The sequence below is a fragment of the Ascidiella aspersa genome, chromosome 6 (genome assembly GCF_963924565.1).
Source record: "Ascidiella aspersa chromosome 6, kaAscAspe10.2, whole genome shotgun sequence".
NCBI classification, from domain to species: Eukaryota; Metazoa; Chordata; class Ascidiacea; order Phlebobranchia; family Ascidiidae; genus Ascidiella; species Ascidiella aspersa.
The window spans coordinates 21,937,815-21,952,608 of record NC_139452.1 but is presented as its reverse complement, the minus strand read 5'-3'; the positions used below and the strand labels follow the sequence as shown (position 1 = coordinate 21,952,608).

General features: G+C 35.4%; 1 protein-coding gene across 1 annotated transcript; it reads left to right on the top strand.

Moving 5' to 3' along the window:
- Positions 1-2,599: 2,599 nt before the first annotated feature.
- On the top strand, positions 2,600-14,519 carry LOC146140777 (putative aminopeptidase PLBD2). The gene is made up of 12 exons (XM_083391184.1): positions 2,600-2,838; positions 3,002-3,129; positions 3,560-3,666; positions 3,789-3,883; positions 4,239-4,450; positions 5,241-5,332; positions 5,686-5,846; positions 6,745-6,840; positions 7,662-7,733; positions 8,075-8,227; positions 10,131-10,313; positions 13,117-14,519. Exons 1-12 carry the CDS (start codon positions 2,618-2,620, stop codon positions 13,268-13,270), a joined length of 1,674 nt encoding a protein of 557 aa, XP_083247310.1. The 5' UTR covers positions 2,600-2,617; the 3' UTR covers positions 13,271-14,519.
- Positions 14,520-14,794: the final 275 nt, after the last annotated feature.

The following is a 14,794-nucleotide window of genomic DNA, read 5'->3' as shown; positions in this document are numbered from 1 at the left end:
CCGTTTTTCGTCTTTTGTTTGGTCGACCGTAAACGCTGGAAGTTTTTCTCTTTTGTCATTTGTTTAGGTTGACTGATTAGCAAGTGTGTATTCGACAATTGACAACGCTAAGTCAAACCTTCTTTCATTTTTCTCGCTAAAAAACGTCGAGTTATACGCAATATGTTCCTCACTGTTCGGTCTCTGCGCTAATATCCGATGTTGGTCGACATTTTTTTTCATCGACATTTGTTTAACTGAAGCAGATTCTTAAAAGGAGGTATAATGGTGACTGTCGTCCGCGTTTCAAAGTCTACATTTTTAAGTAATGATGATTAACACAAAATTATGCTCTTTAAGCATACTCTAAGACCATGTGCTAAGTGTGCAATGGACACAACTTATTTCCCCTCAACCGCAGCAAACGATCTTCGTTTAGTATTGCAGGTGGTGACAGACGTGCTTGTAATTTAGCGCTCGTTTCGTTCATGGAACTTGAAAACTGCGCTGCTGATAGTCGAATTATGTGTAAATCTACAACAATTAAACATACATATTTCACGGTCTTGGTTTGTTTTTTTGCCTTAAGTTAACGATTGCACACCGTGATTTCGCAAGCTGGCGCATGACATGATTGTCGACGACGCACATGGTCGCTTTTGCTGGACGTGTTTGGCTGTTTCTGATTAGACTTTTTATCAAGTCTTGCAATCACCATTCTATGACGTCATAGTGTCACTGTTTTATGACGTCATTTTTCATTAACTTCAGACGAAAAATAGGGGAATTCCTTAAGTTGAAAATTCAGGACCCCCTTTTTTGATTTTCTGTTTTTTTTTATTTTCGCCCCTGATTGCCCCCACCTGGAAAATTTTCTGCGGGCGCCCCTGCCCGTGCAGCAGCTGCAGCTATAGCTTAAAGCTACGCTTTGCTAAACTCAAGCCCCGTGCAGCTGGAAAAAAATACGCTTTTGAGCGATTTTCACGCTTTGCTGAACTCAAGGCCAGTGCAGCTATAGAAAAACGTTTCGTTTTGTCGCGATTTTCACGCCCAGTGCAGCTCAGCTCCGCTCAGTGCACCTGAAGTGTGAACGGGCTTTAAAGTCGGGGGTATCATTAGCAAAGTGTGGCCACTGTCCTTCTCTTAATATAGGTTATTATTGGGGCAGTTGGCAATATCGAATCGTTTTGGCCGGATGTTACCAGGATGAGAAATCACGATATTTTGTCTGTGTAGTTGTAAATATGAATTTTTTAAACTTTAATTTTTTTCTTTAAAATTTCTTTCCTTAAGAAGATAGATTAGACAAAAGCAGCGTGTGAAAAATGAAAATCTTGTTCAAATTTAAATTGAATTGAGCAATCTAGAGCCATTTGAAAATTTGCCGCAATCGGTTATGAATATTAATATCGATTATCGTCTATCGCCGACTGAACCACTTATCCAAGCCAAAATTATGACAAATGGGGTATCATTAGAAAATTGTGACCACTGTCCAGTTGGCAATATCGAATCGTTTTGGCCGGATGTTGCCAGGATGAAAAAATCACGATATTTCGTCTATGTAATTGTAAATATGAATTTTTTTAAACTTTAATTTTTTTCTTCAAAATTTCTTTCCTCAAGAAGATAGAGTAGACAAAAGCAGCGTGTAAAAATCTTGTTCGATCCCGAGTCGAATTGACTAGACTGGAGCTGTTTAAAAATCGCCGCGATAAGGATTAGAATCGAGCAGTCTGGAGCAGTATCAAGATGGCCGCGATCGGTTATGAATATTAATATCGGTTATCGGCGCTATTAAATACTTCCCCCCCTTAAACTTATAGCAAGTTTTATATCACTGGAAAGGTATTTTCTTGCGCAACCTGAATTTGTTAGTTAAACAACGGATCAATATTTTTTTCCTTATTTTATTGCAAATATTAATTATGAATATTAATATTTTTTTTAATTTATATTGTATAGGCAATTCTTAGTATTGTGGTATAATTTTTTTTTTAATTTTTGTCATAAATATGTTTATTTTGGTCTTTGTATTTCTTTGTGCTGGCTTTTGTGCTGTGTAGCTTCTGGTATCGTGCACCCGTTCCCGTTCCAATAATATATTAATTTTTTAAAGAAATTTTCCTTGAATAAGCTGTTTTTAACTGGCTGCAGGTTTCGCATGCGGCGTGAAGGTTGTTGCGATGTTTATTTACAAGGATTTTTAAGTAAAGCACTTGGTGTTTGGTGGGGCATGATATAATTTCGATTGTAAGTTCTGCTTTTCTCATCTACTAGAACAATGACTCATCCAATTTAGAAGATGTGCTTTTTACTTGTATGGTAAACTCTTTTAAAAACAGGATTCAGCTGCAAAGTGCATATATGTCTACATTGGTTGTTTGTAGGCTTATTGTATTTGGTCCGATGGATATTAGGGTTGGGGACAAGTTTGCCTTTGCTTTTTTTGTGCTAGCTTTTGTGCTGTGTATATAGCTTCTGGTCATTACATGTTCTCATATTAATTTAACAAAATATCAAACAGAAACTTTGGAATGCACAAGTAGAGTAAATTCATATCTGGCATAGTCCAAAATAAATTATATGTTGCAAACTAAACATATTATTATCTATTAGAGGTACATATTCAACCAACATGAAGGTTATAATTGTTATTTTATCTGCATGCTTTGTTGCGAATGTTTTTTCTCAAAAAACAATGGAAAAGCCGTACAAACAACATGAATCATCTGGGTTGTTTGCTTCTTTTCTCAAAGGAGATGGAAAATTTATTGTAAAGCAGCAATTTACTGGTGATGAAAACATAGATGATGCAGTATGCACAGGATCGTTTGTGAACAATGTTAAAGTTACGGGGTAAGAGTTTTGTATCATTAGTAGGAAGGTCAAAATATTACAATTATACCTTTTCGAAACTGCCAATAAAATAAACAGTCAATTTTTTTGTGTGAAATAAATGTATTTTCTTTTTGTAATTCTTTCATATTCTTCATAAACATTTGGCTTGGTTGTTTTTCAGATGGGCCCAGCTAGACATTGCAACCAATTCGATGTTTAACAACAGCATGCAAGCATATGCAGCAGGATACACTGAAGGGGTGATAACAAGAGATATGATATCTGATCGTTGGGAAAATGCCTATAAAGGTTTAAATAGTGTTTAAATTTATTAACTTGCACTACATAAAAATGTGTTTTGTAAACAATTGAGGTTTCAACTCATATATAAATTTTCGGCACTCTTTCACTATTGTACGTGAAAAGTTATGCAAAAAAAATTTTTCTTTAAATGCCGCTTACCACAACGCATATTGTTTGGGTTAGGGTGCGGGTTAGCGTTTGGGTGAAGGTGGGTCAAGTAATTTTATGTTTATTATTAATAATAACTTGACCCGCCCTCAACCAAACGCTAACCCGCACCCTAACCCAAACAATATGCGTTGTGGTAAGCGGCATTTAAAGAAAAACAATTTTTTATTCATTTTTACATACAATAGTAAAAGAGCGCCAAATTTTCTACCATCATCTGCATAAATATATCTCACTGGTCAGTAAAACTATTTGTTTCGTGTTACAGATTTTTGCCAACCAAGAACGGAGTATTGTAACAATCTTTATACTTATTTGGAAACAAACATGAACTATATGTTGAGCAAAATTAATTCTAATCCTTATTGGGAGCAGGTTGGTCCGATTCTATACTGTGAATTGTTATTATGTCAGTATGTTTACATAAAAGTTTTGCATTAAATAGAAAAATAATTATTGACTTACAGATATACATGCTCTTTTTTTAAATTACCTAGATCTACTACATATTACTTCAACTACAAGGATTAGAAGACGGCTATCATGCCAGAACAGTAGACCTTAGCATACGATTATCTCCATTTGGCATACTGTAAGCTGAGTTAAATGTTAAACTTTTAAAAAATATTAGGTCAAGTTTCCATAAGGGTGTAGTATAGTTTATTTTCACGTAAAATGTTAACATGACGTCCACGAATTTCTAGTTTCCACTATTTTTTTATTAACAGGTATAGGTTTTAAGTATATAAATGAATCATCTAAACATATTACTGAGGTAGTGACTACATTAAAAGGCCTTGGTTTGACTATTTTCCTTTCTAGTTTCTGTTTTATGTATATCAAAAAAGTAACTGGTAAAAAGTTAAAAACACACATTATATACACAAATGCTTACTATAAAGTATATATATATATATAAATTGAATACTTGAATTACAATATTGCAGTCTTCTAAATGTCGATGGAGATCTGGAGGATTTGCAAACTGCATTGAATGACCCGGCTAGTGAACGCATATTGGGATCAGGCTCTTGTTCAGCTCTTATTAAAATTCTCGATGGCTACAAGGACATCTATGTTGCCCATGACAGCTGGGATGTGTACACTTCCATGCTACGTATTATAAAGAAATACACTCTCAATTTTAAGGATTCCACTGGTTGGTTAATGTAATTGTATTGATGATGCTTGATTGAAGTATTTGACGGTGACTGTGACCTTTGATTTCTTTCTCGCAAAATTAGCGATTTATGTTAAATTAACATATAATTATAAGGATAAAAAAGCTTGAAAACATTCATGTTTAGAATATTCCCTTAGGTTACTTTTTGTTAACAAGCAGAAAGGTTAAATTTTTCAAAGTAAGTTACATTGCTTATGATTTGACGTACAACTTTGTTTTAATTATTTCTTTGAGTAAACTGTTTATTAATCATGATGGCTATAACTTAACCAGTGGAGCTACATCTTGGTCACATTGAGAATGCATTTGCAGTACACTTATAAATTATGTTTTATAGCTGGCCTTACTCATATAATATTTAAGAGCCACTATTTGTAACTATTTCATGATGCTCTAAAACAGTGTTTCTCAGACTTTTATGGCTTGAGGCACCCCTCAGAAATATTACATAGATTGTGGCCTACGAGATTTTTTCGTAGGTAATTCACTAAAATGTCACAATGAACGGAACTATAACAACACACATCAACTCTACACAAAGTAGAAAGTTATAATTGGATTTATCCCACTCTAATCCTACACAAAAAGTTGTAAGAGTTAAAAAAATAAAAATAAAAAATACAAAAATTCATAAAGTATCTCTCGACACCTTTAAGCATCAGAAATGGCATCCAAGGGTGATGCTGCATACCAGTTGAGAACCACTGCTCTAAAACTTTGTTTTCAAGTCTAATTTATCCTTTCCAATTTTACTTTATTGCAACAGGCAATCTTCTTCCTGGTCACACAAGTTCATTTTCATCAGAGCCTGGTCGACTTTACTCTGGCGATGATTTTTACATTCTCTCTTCAGGTTTGGTGAGTACATTAAAAAATTCTTATTTAAATAGATCGGTTAAATCTATCAATCTATCATTTTGTATTAAATCTAGCACAGACGATTAGGAATTCATTGGAAAGCAATTGAAAAGCAGATTTCAAGAAATTTTTTCTCGATAAAATTATAGCCTTACACTTAACAAAATGTTTTTTTGAACATTGTTTAATATTTTTTAAAGTTTATCCTTATTTTAACAATAATTCACAAATAAGGAAATTACGAATAAAGTGTTTGCATGTTTTAACAATCGAAACCTTTGTCGAATAGTATATATAAAACATGACTGGTTGCTTGTAAAGATGCCTAAAAACTAAACAACTCCTTTTCTCAGGTTGCTATGGAAACCACAATTGGCAACAGCAACAACGATTTGTGGAAATACGTCACACCGGAGAACTCTGTATTGGAAGGGTTCCGCAATATGGTGGCAAATAGAATGGCCGCAACTGGACTTCAGTGGTGCGAGGTCTTTGCACAGCTTAACAGTGGAACGTAAGGACCAGGGCTAGACAAGACAACCTTATGTTTTGCTAATTTTAACCTATTGTTTTTCTAATTCCGCTACTAACTTTAACCCTAAGGCGTATTGAAAGCTTGGTATGTATTTCCACAACAGAATCTTGCCCTCCAACAGAACACATAATGCCGACGATAAAAGTTTTAAAATTTAGTAAAAGCTTGAGAAGCGAAGCGGTGCCCTTCTCAAGCTATTAAAGCGTATTGAGTATTGTTTTTATAAAAAATGCCGGCGATCAACCAATGCTAGTCTAGATTATGTAATTTGCAAAAATTTGCCAAAAAAAACAAACTCACTGATGTTTTCACTTTACTATATCTTTTACATAACTAATACTTCCTGCTACTCACGATCTGTGATAAAAAACACTCATTATTATCTGCATCTGCACGCATGTCTCAGAGTAAAAATTTAGTTGATGGTTGCCTTTTTCTATTAGTTTAAAATGCAAGTTATACAGGTCAGAAAAAAAAAACGATTTATATAGTTTTTAAACTTGTTAAATTAATGTAGGCCTACTTGCGACCCTGTTTTTTTCACCACTAATATTTTTCGGGCAATGCATGCTAAACAAAATCAAAATATAAAGCTTCGATTATTTGGGATTTAAAATGAGCAGGAATTAGTTGTTAAATTCCGGTACTATTGGATATCTAATTGTTCTGTTTCGGCTGAACCTGAAATAATCCGATATCCTTGATAAACGTACACAAAATTGATAATTAGAATAATAGTGCGCGGAAATAAACTACTTTATTACCAACATTTCTTCAGCAGTATACTCTACACAAGGTTCGTCTATATATTTGTTTTAATTAGGCAAGGTGTTGTTCAAAGTCCATATCTAAAATTCAAAACTATGTTGCATTACAGCTACAACAACCAGTGGATGATTGTCGATTACAACAAGTTCAAGGTGGGTGAGAAACCAAGCAACAACGGGCTGTTGTATGTTCTCGAGCAAATTCCGTAAGTATTCCCAATCCCTTTGGTTACCTTTTTACCGGTAAATAAGCGAAAAGTGCAAAAACCCGTAAAATAACATTACATCAAACTAAGTAAGCCCTTACAACAACTAAGTAAGCCAGTACTTCTCAATCTTTTTTATGGCTTATGTTACCCCTCAAGACTATGAAATAGATTTTCGGCACCCCCACTGGAATTTTCGTTGAGTATTTTACTCAAATGTCACTATAAATGGAAGTAGAACAACACGCTCAACTTAAAACAAGTAGGATAATGTCATTTCATATAATGGTATCTAATCGAACACAAATAGTTGTATCAAGAAGCCAATTGAACAAAAATATCTAATCGAACACAAATAGTTGTATCAAGAAGCCAATTGAACAAAAATATCTAATCGAACACAAATAGTTGTATCAAGAAGCCAATTGAACAAAAATATCTAATCGAACACAAATAGTTGTGTCAAGAAGCCAATTGAACAAAAATCAGATTCTTAAAAATTCTCAAAAACCTATCGGTACCCTTGAGCATTAAAAATGGCACACCAGGGCGCCGCGGTTGAAAACCACTGAAGTTATCCCTAAGTGTGTTGTCCGTTAAATTTACATAGTTACTCGGTTAAGTATGCGGCTTCTACACAATTTATTGTAATCTATTCTTATATACTTACCTTCAACATGGGATACTAAAATATATTTTTTAAGCAACTATAAAGTACTTTCAGATCTATTTTTCTAAATTTGATTTGTCCTTCGCCGATGGAATTAATCGTTCTGTTGTTGTTTATTGGCTTGTATATAATTCGTTTTTCATTGCGACAGTGGAACCATCGAATATAAAGACGTTACTGACGTTCTTCTAAAGCAGAACTACTGGGCTAGCTACAATTCCCCGTAAGTGATTTCGTCATAATGTGTTCGTGTACCTAAACGCCAAGGCAACTTCTAAGTTAAAACTCTGGGGTCTGTATATTCACAATAGAATAGGCTTTAAAAGTTTTTTTTGTATATCTTTTAAAGTTGACGCATTTTTATGTTTTTTTAAACTATTATATTATATTGGTAGTTCGAAAGGCGAAACACCTATAAAATATTATCGACATTGATACTACGCCTGGTAACAACTGTATTTATAAAATACTGTTTAAAAATTGTTAACCCTGTTAATCAGGATTTTTTGTAATTAACTAGTAAACTGCCGTTTGCCAAAATTCCTAACCCCATAATACTTTTAGGTATTTCAAGGCGATTTTTGATTTGAGTGGTCTTCCGGCCATGGTTAAGAAGTACGGCGATTGGTTTACCCACGATAAGACACCACGTGCTCTCATCTTTGCGAGAAACCAGTCATCCGTGAACGACGTCGACGGAATGATAAAACTGATGAGGTAAGACCAGCATAAAACGCCTTCGTTTAAATCAGGGGTGCCCAACCTTTTAGCTGTTGACTGCCGCATTGACCGTCTTTATTAATCTCACGGCCGCCAGAAATTTTTTTAGAGATGACGTCAGAAAGTTAAGTCATAACGTAAACAATTACTTTTAAACATATTCTTGTTGTTCTCTAAAGATCTCGTGCAACAATATAGAACTGAAATATTTACTGCGCGAAGCGCGAAAAAATGCGTTTATTTGGTTTAATTATTTGTTTTTTTAATTGACCCGTGAGGCAGCTGAGCGGGCTGATTGTCGAAACGGCGCACATGCAGTTCCAGGGTGGTACCCAGTTCGTTGACCTGGGACCCCGTACCTAACTGTCTGTGGTTTATGATTTAATTTTTTTTGGTTTTTAGCCTATTAACTAACTACAAATTTTTCTGTCTGGACATTTAATCCTCAATATTTTCTCCCCATTTGGTCAATAACAGTTTAAGAAACACTCACACGATCTTATTAGTTTAAACAAGGCTTTCTATAACTACCGCTCAACCTGCCCAACAGTTTTGCCATAATTGCACTCACAACTCGGCCCGTAAGTTCGGCTTTTTTGGCCCGCGAACTGATAGTCAGCTTTGCTTCAATCTAGCAATTTCACTTTAATTTTGTTTCTTTGTTATTTTAAACGACAACAAAATTTGTGAATGAGCCTTTGTGATGCATAACAGTACAACTTTGTCCAAAAATAGAACATTGACCTCATACGTCCCATTTATCAATAAATCATGTGGCAAATTTGCAAAATTTTGGTGTTGAAATTATTTCACACCTACCGTAGCTGAACGTAGGTGAGTATATATGCCATAGGCTAAGTATGATTTGCCAGCAATAAGCCTAAGAATCGCTATTTAAAACCATTGGCCCGCAAGACAAAACACAAATTGTTTTTGGCCCGCGATGAAAAGAAGTTGGACCACGTTGATTCAGATTGTCACACATCTTCTACACTGATTTCTTTTGGCATCAGTCGTAAAAAATTCTAATCTGATATTAGCGTATCAACCATAGACGCATACCAGCACGGGCGCGGTCGCCAACACATGCTTTTTAAAATACGTGTTAAGGCCGCATAATTATTCATCGACGGCCGCAGGTTGAACACCGTTGGTTTAAATGCCTTAGGTTTGTGCAAAACGAACGGACCGCTTGACGAAGTTTAAGTGGCTTTTTGTTTTTGTTCAGGCACTTTTTGTTTTTGTTCAGGATGTGTTACGTTTAATTTTTCAGTAGGTATCTATACAATGATAAAAAAACACGTCCTCGTTGCCTTATAACTTGGTTCCTCGTTTGTGTATAATATAGGTATAGCCAACTTATGTGTTTGATTGCGATCGACTGAAATATTTTTTAGAGATTCGTGATCGACTGGTTCGGTAAAAAAGTCACAATAAAACTTTTTAAAGATTTTAAGTGATAATTGCATTCCAAGCCAGCGATGGAGGTTGAGTTGTTTCGTCAAAGGACCCTTTAATTGGCTTTTCCAGACAACGATTGGTCATTTTAATGTTCCGCTTGTGTGCGACAACTACTGTAATGACGTAACATGTGGCAATCGACCACTGGATGGACTAAAACTATATGTCTACGTTATTGTTTAGTGTTGTTCGTAAAAAATGTAACGTTTTAGTAAGTGAGTGTTTAAAATACATCTGCCCTGGTCTAACTTTTTGATGATTTTCATATTTTTGAGATATACAATTATACATTCCACCACTAAGTATATGTGCAATACAACTAACTATAATCTACATGTGGCACGAGTCTGTAACGACTTTGATAACAAGACGCGTCGCTTACAATTTAGCAAGATCCCGTTAAAATGAGTTGTACTTAAAGTCACAAGTTTGCACCCAGGTACAACAATTTCAAGCACGACCCCCTATCGGCGTGTAACTGTACTCCGCCCTACAGCGCAGAAAACAGCATCGCTGCCCGCTCCGACCTCAACCCTAAAGACGGGCAGATTCCCTTTGCTGCCCTTGGTTTTCGAAACCATGGCGCGACAGATGTCAAAATGACGACAAGCGAAATGCGAAGGTGCGTATTTTTTTGTAATTTCATCTTATTGATTGTAGTTGTTGAAGAAACGTTGCGACAACTAAACTCAGTTGTTTATAACGTGTGGTGCACGTGCCGCATGTGGCACCCAAGCCTTTTTCGGCGCGTAGACGAGCGGCTTTCGGGTTGACTTCTCAGTTGTAGTCGCAATTTTGAAAAAAATTGCCTATTGTGAAAATCGTATCATTCCATAGTGTGCGCTTGACCTAGTATACACAATTAAGCATTTATTGCCATTTGATTTGTGTATTTAAATGACGAAGGAAGTTTATCAAACACATTATTCTAAAATCGCAATGACTAACAAAACAAAAGTGGTCCGCGACATGTAACGTTTGAGAAAAGCTGTTTCAACTAAACAGTAAACTGAGGGAAGTTAAGAAAACTATCCTTATCTAAGTAAAACATCTACGTTCGAAAATCATGCACATAAAAAAATAACCTACATAAAAAAAAAACTTACTTTCCTGGAATGGCCGAGCCGCTAGTCCTAATCGTACTTATGCTATAGTTTATTGCAGAACTGGGAAAACCATGGCCCGCAAGCCAAATCCTGCCCGCAAAAAGTTTTTCAGTTTAATCTGAGCCGCGACTTTCTTTCTTTTAAGCTTTAATTAAATATTCCTGGACGTTTCTTTTATGAATTTTAGAATTTTATTAAATAAATTGCGCTTGGAAGTTGCAACTCATCCTATAGCTTATTCCTACTACTACCAGGTTGTCAAAACTAGGATATTTATAGCTTTCTTTGCAAAGGAATCACACTTTATATTAAGTGTATTTTAAATCCACTTTTGATCAGTCCCACTAAGACATTTTCTGTTTCTCATGCGACTCCCTCTAAAAAGTAATTGGCCACCACTAGTTATTGACTTAACCTCACCAATGATTTTTTTGTGAATCGCCGAAACCTAAAATGTGTATTTAAGTTAATAATTGTTTCGTTTGCCGAAACAAGAAGTTTTTTTTAGTGTCTGTACAGGAATTTGATTTATCTTGTTCTACAAATATGCTTTACCGGTATTACTATTTTGCAAGAAATCTGTTTGTAATACGTTCAATGTTTTTTTCGCTATTTTAAGGTACGCAATACACATAAATTAATTGAAAGGGTACGAAACCAAAAAGAACCTTCCAATGAATTGACTGGTACTTAAGTCGTTTCAAAATGACTTCTTTATACAATACTGCCATTTTCGCAGAGCCACTGATATTTTGCGTTTGATTTTCGTTTTGCATTGGCTTAAGACGCATCACTTAATTACATTAAAAACTCGTATATGGCTGGGCTGGGAAGCGGCCGTGTTTTGTGATTTGTGTTGTGGAACGTTTACCTCAGGGTTGTTCAAACCCAAGGAATATGAGTGACCAACGAACCTATATTTCACTTACCTGTCAATATAATTCTTCCATTTTCCATCCACAGAGAAAGTTGAGTTGGTAGCAGTTAGAACCATCCTTTTTACTTGATGTATTGCACTAATCGATTTACTTGCTTTTACTTGCAAATGCAAGATTTTTTCTCGGTCATTATTCGTTTGGGTTGGCTGATCAGCAAGTGTGTTTGACAATTAAAAACATTAAATCAAGCGGTTTTCCGACAATTGCCAGCCTTCTGACAAGCGAGTCACTTGTCAGATGCAAGTCGTTATATTTTATGGCTGTCAAAACACTAGGACGTTTTCGGATTATCCGGCCGTTGACATCCAGCTCTTTTAACTCAGCGCAGTTGTAATTTAAAGAGCAGCCATAAAACGACCACCACTATTACTCCCAACGGGTTTTTGCCTGTTTAGTGGTATTTTTAAATTTAGGTGAACCAACCGCCGCCAAGCTGATTCAAAACAAGCGGTTAGCTGTTTATGATTGTAACTTTCCCGGTTGTAATGTTTGACCAAGGGGTTGTTTGAAATCTTTTTACCGTTTTCAGTTTTGGACGAGCATTGGTGACCACGGTTACAGAGATCCACTGATTGTCTGGTAACGTTTTGTCATTTGTAATGGCTCGATTGAAATCAGCCATGAAACTATATTGAAGAGCCTTAAAAAATAAAACATTTAAATTCTAAGGTATTAAATTGAATAAAACCACGAACCTGGCCGTTAAATATAATTTTCATGAGCGTATTTGAAAAAAAAATACCTCAACATCATTTTTTTTCGTGTATTTAAAACATAGCAAAATATTTTTCCGTATATCAAATAGAAAATATTTATTTCTTTTAAAAACAAGTCGTCCCCCGTTATAGAAAACAGCATATAACCAGCAGAATAGTAAACCGAAAACCTATCGTTATACAAAATTGGGAATTATTTTGTTATTTAAAATTGCACTTAGCGCTGTCCTTTATTACTTTTAACGACACTTCTTAGAACACAGTAAACAATGAATACCTACACAAATGAATACAGTTGTTAAGTATATTGGGGAGATTATTTTTTATTACAATATGCACCTGTTTAAATAGTTTTGCTATTTATTGCTGCGACTGTGGGCCCTGTAGGGTATATTTTGATTAATCCCTTCCCCAAACAAATAGAAGTTAAATAATTTAATAAAAATATACTAGGGTTCGATATTCTGGATTCGTTAATCTAGATTCGAAACCTAAAGTTCTTGAATCTCTGGGATTCTACTTTGAACATGCCTATTTACTACCCTTTCAAACTTCCTACAACACAACGAATATCTCATTCCATTGCTTAGGTGTTTCTGTAACTACTAAGATTACAAAAAGTGGTGCCCCGGCCCCCGAAGAGTAAAAATGCTTTTTTTGAGCAGAAAGTTCGAGTTGGTTGCCGAGAGCGGTCCGACCCACGACCAGCAGCCCGTGTTCGTTTGGAGTAGTTCGCCGTTCGCCAATCTCTCGCACAGAGGGATGCCTGATCGCTACGACTTTGATCCGATTCACGTCACTTGGGACAAACGTCACTAGAACGTCATTTTTGTTGCCGCCGTTGTCATGGCGAATCTCGGTTTCACTGTCATATAAATCGCCCATTTTTTCGTTGCTGATTATATATTGGCCCACTACGGACACAATATTAAATTAAAAATAAAAATCTCAAGTGTTAGATCAGGGGTTCTTAAACTGGGGTCCGTGAGATAGTTTTAGGGGGTCCATGAGGTCCTAATTAAAATGTTTGTGTATTTCTGAAAAGTAATAACTTATTTTAATAAGACAGTTTAATTAAAAATAAAACGGTTTTGCACTAACTGTATTTAGACTCCATTTCACTTTCACACTTTTTAAACTGAAATCAGCAGATTTATAACGTCTATTTGCATTGTGACGTTAATTTATGACTTTATTTTTGAAAATCTTTTGCCTACCGTGGTCCACGTGAGGCAAAAACAATTTTTAGGGGTCCACGGTAAAAAAAAGTTTAAGAACCCCTGGGTTAGACCCATAAGAGAAAGCTTTGAAATATATTAGAAGAGAGATAAGGTTGTACCTTCGATTGTTGCTATTCTTCATGTTTGTTTGATTTATCACTTTCGACTACTCACCGTTACACTTTCAGATTGTAATTCCGTAAAATCATATTTTGAAAACAACTATTTTGCCGGTTGTTTCTGTAACTGGCGTTTATAGTTGACTATTTGTGAGCTTTCTGTTCGACTTTACTGTCTGCTATAAAAACTCGATAAAATCACTGTTGCACTTGTTAACGACCTCTTTTTGTCGTGAACAGCATTAATTGCCAATGAACGTCTATGTGCAATAGCAGTAAAATGCCCGCCAAGTTAATCCCTTAGTTTTATTAGATTATAAACAGCATTAATTTCAACTAAAACTGAAGGCGAGTTTTAAATTACCAGGAACTACTCAACATATTACACTTTTTTATTTGCAGTGTTGTGTTTTTTTCTGTGTTGAATATCTTTTTTTGTTTTTTTAAAGTGTCTAGAACTTTTTTGTGGTACACCCTGATATCCGCCCTTTGGAATACGTTAACTTAATAAGCTGTTTGTCGTTTCAAGTGGACTTCTAACAAAGTTATTCAAAATCATTCCAAATCACCGTGGATTATTTTTAAGATTAATACCACCGAAATGTTGCTGAGGGTAAATGGCTTGTCACACCTGCACTTTATGTTTCGTTGATTGAAAAATATACACACCACAAACCACTTCATTCAGTTCTATATTTTCTGTGGATTTCTTTTCGAAATACATGTTTTTATGGTTTGGCTTTTTAGTGGCCGTTAAAAAAATTCAACTAGGACCGCGGAAGAAATTTTGAGGGACCTTAACTATTTCATAAAAGTAGACCTCCAACTCCAAATTCTTTGCAGTAGTTACAAAGGCACTGTTCGGTAAATTAAAAAGTACAATCTTTGTGTTCTATTTTGAACAATTCAATCACGTTTCTCTAGTCTGGGTTACTTAATGTTTTGAAGGTCCCGTTATGACGTAACTTTGTGACGTCATTGCTTAGGATGATCATTCGTTTCGG